The 3,813-nt window shown below is 46.8% G+C and overlaps 1 protein-coding gene across 1 annotated transcript; it reads left to right on the top strand.

Moving 5' to 3' along the window:
* The first annotated feature begins 398 nt into the window (after positions 1 to 398).
* Positions 399 to 3,524, top strand: LOC147900155 (eukaryotic translation initiation factor 4B1-like). Its single transcript, XM_087377245.1, has 2 exons — positions 399 to 1,755; positions 2,795 to 3,524. Exons 1-2 carry the CDS (start codon positions 566 to 568, stop codon positions 3,147 to 3,149), a joined length of 1,545 nt encoding a protein of 514 aa, XP_087233371.1. The 5' UTR covers positions 399 to 565; the 3' UTR covers positions 3,150 to 3,524.
* The last annotated feature ends 289 nt before the right edge of the window (positions 3,525 to 3,813 follow it).

Raw genomic sequence — 3,813 nt, 5'->3', positions numbered from 1 at the left:
GACAGTGCTCTAAAGAGTGTGTGTGTGTGTGAGTGTGTGAGTGTGTGTGTGTGTGTGTGTGAGAGAGAGAGAGAGAGAGAGAGAGAGAGAGAGAGAGAGAGAGAGAGAGCACCCTACGCTTAGCCATCTCCCTCCACATAGCACCCTTGATGAGAGAGAGAAGGTGGCATGCTTCACTTAGCCAATGCAATTAGGGCAGAAAGTTTTGATGTGAAGAGAAACCAACGGAAACCGTTTGAAAAGCATTGCTTTTTATTACTAGTAGTGAAATGTTTTCATAAGAAAGCAAAGCTTTTTGCAGGACACCGGGAGTTGAGGAGAAACAAGCACATATAAATAAATGGGCGACGAAGGTTAGACCCTTTGCGTCTGTGTGTCTTGGTATCTGCCACTTTATTAATAGCCAATTTGATTTGATTAGAGCCTTTGCATTATTGTTGGTGGCCATCTTTTGAGAGAGCGTGTTATCTTCTTCTTCTTCTTCTTCGCGCTCTCTGCGCTCTTCGAGCTCTCCTCCATCGCCATAGCTTCCATCTCCATCGCCTCCTCCTCCCCTTCCTTCGCCATGTCCAAGCCTTGGGGTGGTGCTGGTGCCTGGGCCGTCGAGTCTGAACTCGCTGAATCCCTCCCTCCTCCCCCCTCCGATTCCTCCTTCCCTGTTGATTCCTCCTTCCCTTCCCTCGGCGAAGCCGTCTCCTCCAAACAGCCCAAGAAGAAAAAGCAGACCCTCTCCCTCTCCGAATTCACTGTCGGCGTCCATGTCGGCCCCCGCGCCAAGGCCCGTGCCGTGCTTGAGCCCAAGGGCCTCACGCCGGAGGAGATGATGATGCTGCCCACGGGGCCAAGGGATAGATCTGGGGAGGACGACGCGCCGTTCGGCGGGCTGGGCGGGGGCTTCAAGGACTATGGGGGGTACAGGGGAGGGAGGGAAGGAGGCGGTGATAGGGACCGAGAGGGGGGCTTTGGAAGCGGCAGATCTGAAAGGAATGGGAACAGGGGAGGTTTCGGAGGTGACAGGGATCGTGGGGACGAGCCTTCTCGCGCTGATAGCAATGACGACTGGGGCGCTGCCAAGAAGTTCGCGCCCTCTTCCGGAGGGCGCTATGAGGAGGACAGGCGTCGAAGCAACAAGCCCGACCGCGACTTTCCGTCCAAAGCTGATGAAGACGACAATTGGGGCTCCTCTAAGAAGTTCGTGCCCGGTTCCAATGGCAATAACGATCGATGGGGTTCAAACAGGTATGAAGATGCTCCCACAAGAGGAGGTGGTTTTCGCGATAGCCAGGGGCCTTCCAGGGCTGATGAAGTTGATAACTGGGGATCCTCCAAGAAGTTGGCTCCAAGCGGTGGTTTTGATTCATCCTACAGGGATAAGGACAGGGATAGAGAGTTTGGTGCTGATGCAGATAAATGGTCGCGAAAAGACGCTTCTCGGCCTTCTACTGAAAGGCCGCGTGTTGTGCTACAACCCCGTACCCGGCCGCTTGAGGGCTCTCCTCCTCCGGCCTCAAGTGAAGAGATTGAGAACCACCCACCTGTCGACAAGCCTAAAATTAATCCGTTCGGGGATGCTCGTCCCCGTGAACAAGTCCTCTCCGTGAAAGATGACAAGACAGACGGCCCCGTGGAGGTGGCTCCCAAGCCTCGTAAAGTGAATCCTTTTGGGGAAGCAAAGCCTCGTGAAATCATTTTGGAGGAGAAGGGTCTGAATTGGAAGAAGTTCGATGCAGAGCTGGAGCGAAAAGCTGCAGACAGGTATTGTCTGCACCGTCTCATGCTTGTCTCTGCGTACTCTTGCTCTAATACCATTTACCTGGATCCTCGGATTATGTGTTGAGGGCTATTTGTTTCCCTAAATCCTTTTTGAATTAACATGTGTTGTGCTTTCTTGTGTTCTATATTGTGTGTGTTGCAGCTTGTCTGTAACAAATCTTATTGTTGTGTGTAATGTTATATTGTGTTTCGGTGTTACAAGCTCATATAGCCATGTTGAATCTGGGTCATACCGTACAATGGTGTCTCTCTTTACAGAGTGACCTAGTCCTGGTATGGTTTCTGATTTTGTCAGCCCTTTCGTCTCTCTGCGTGTTCTCATTTCCAGTCATCATAAACGGAGCAATCTGAAAGTATAAGATCTCTTTCCTTTACGAGGCTACTAAGGTGAGGACGTCTCAGTTCTCTTTAGCGTTCCAATCTTTCAAATACCTATATAGAACATGGGGATCCTTTGAGTTCATCTCGAGTAGATAGCCCTACCAGGGTCTTACCCTAGACTGAGAAGCTGCTTTCAGCAAGTATGGATCGTTCTGATTGTAAAGGCCTTCACCCATTAGATCTTTTCAATTGTCCTGTTTATCCCTATGTTCAAAATTTTTATTTCAGTCCTTAAAGCCTGAATACTATACTCATTCTTGACGTTATCTACTAGTAGTTCATGAAGCAAAGATAGCCTGTGGGTTCATGTGGGAAATAAATGAGGCATTCTTGTTCTATCTGTATATAATTGATGATGTGGTTCTTGGTTGAGCCATTTACTTTGGGACTATACTGAGTGTGCTCGCTCAGTGGAATGCCCATTTATCGCTGATTCCATATCCTGTTACTCAAATGATTTAGATTGTGACTAAGCCTGATATGTCCTAAAAATGGTGGTGTGTGATACTATTCCTCGAGTACATTCTTAGATGGCTACCTGCTTTATAATAGCTACTTAGTTAAAAACATTTTTGCTTCACAATCTTGACAATGGATGTACTTTTTGTTGATCATAACTTGAATGAAAATGAAACTGCAGGGCTGACACTGAGGAGGAATTGTCGCTGAAAGCTGAAATAAAAGCTTTACAAGAGGTCATAAAGTCTGTTGTGGCTCAGTTTGAAGGGACAGCTAGTGATGCTGGTATTGAGAACGAGGATGGTTCAGATCCACATGAACAACTTGCCCTAAAAGAACAGGAACTTGCTAAAAAGGAACGGGAACTGGAGCAGCTTACAGCATCATTAAATGATAAAATTCGTTTTTCCAGAGTTGGGACTGAAAGACCTGCATCTCGCTCAGGTAATAGAGAAAGTGGAAGGGCTTCGGACGTGTGGACCAAATCCAATGGCAATGATCAACCTCAGCCTGAAAGGAAAGGTGGTCGCTGGTGATAGGAGCATCGGGAGATTATGTAGGACATTTGGGCACCAGCCAAGGGAAAATTGCATCGTTGAGGAATTAGCTGTACATGGTGATGATGGATGGTGTAGGTCACCATTCTTGTTTGTTTCAAATGAGCGGATTGTTTGATTTTTGACGTTGCTACTTACCTGCAGCTTCAAACAATTTCTATAACTTATATTCGACCGTTGGTTTATTACAGTTGGAACCTAAATTTTGCAGAAGGATTTCCCTATGTAAGAAGTTTTTTGCTATTCTTGATGGATTGATTAAATCTCTTCTGAGTGGGAAAGTAACGCTTCTCATGCGAAGGGTGTAGCCATTTTACTGCATTGTTTTAGCATTGCAAGAGAGCTTGCAAAGGACATGTTGCCTTTGTCTTTTTTTGTTGTCACTGTGAAAGCCGAAGTCATGGTGAGATCTGAATCTTTAAGAACATATTGGCTTGGCCCGTTTGTCTAGTATGAATTTGATAGAAGGGTACAGCCTTCTAAATAAAAGCAGCTCTAAAAAAGAAGCTTTGAAACACGGCAGCACCATACTGATTGCACACAGTGTACTTTTGGAGAGCAGAGTGGGGAACTGTGTGTGTATGAATTTTATCAATGCAGTAATTATCGTTGCTGTTTGAAGGCAGTGCGCTCTGAGATGGGG

The sequence above is a fragment of the Dipteris shenzhenensis genome, chromosome 7, assembly GCF_047967505.1.
Source record: "Dipteris shenzhenensis isolate YYH24624 ecotype China chromosome 7, Dip_SZ_1.0, whole genome shotgun sequence".
Classification (NCBI taxonomy): domain Eukaryota; kingdom Viridiplantae; phylum Streptophyta; class Polypodiopsida; order Gleicheniales; family Dipteridaceae; genus Dipteris; species Dipteris shenzhenensis.
Note: the sequence above shows the minus strand (reverse complement) of the source record. Positions and strands in the feature narration are given on the sequence as shown.

Excerpts from the sequence above, each read along its gene's own strand:
- LOC147900155 (XM_087377245.1), top strand. The coding sequence starts at position 566 with ATGTCCAAGCCTTGGGGTGGTGCTGGTGCCTGGGCCGTCGAGTCTGAA. Across the intron at positions 1,756-2,794 it reads GAGCGAAAAGCTGCAGACAG|GGCTGACACTGAGGAGGAAT; the intron begins GTATTGTCTGCA and ends ATGAAACTGCAG.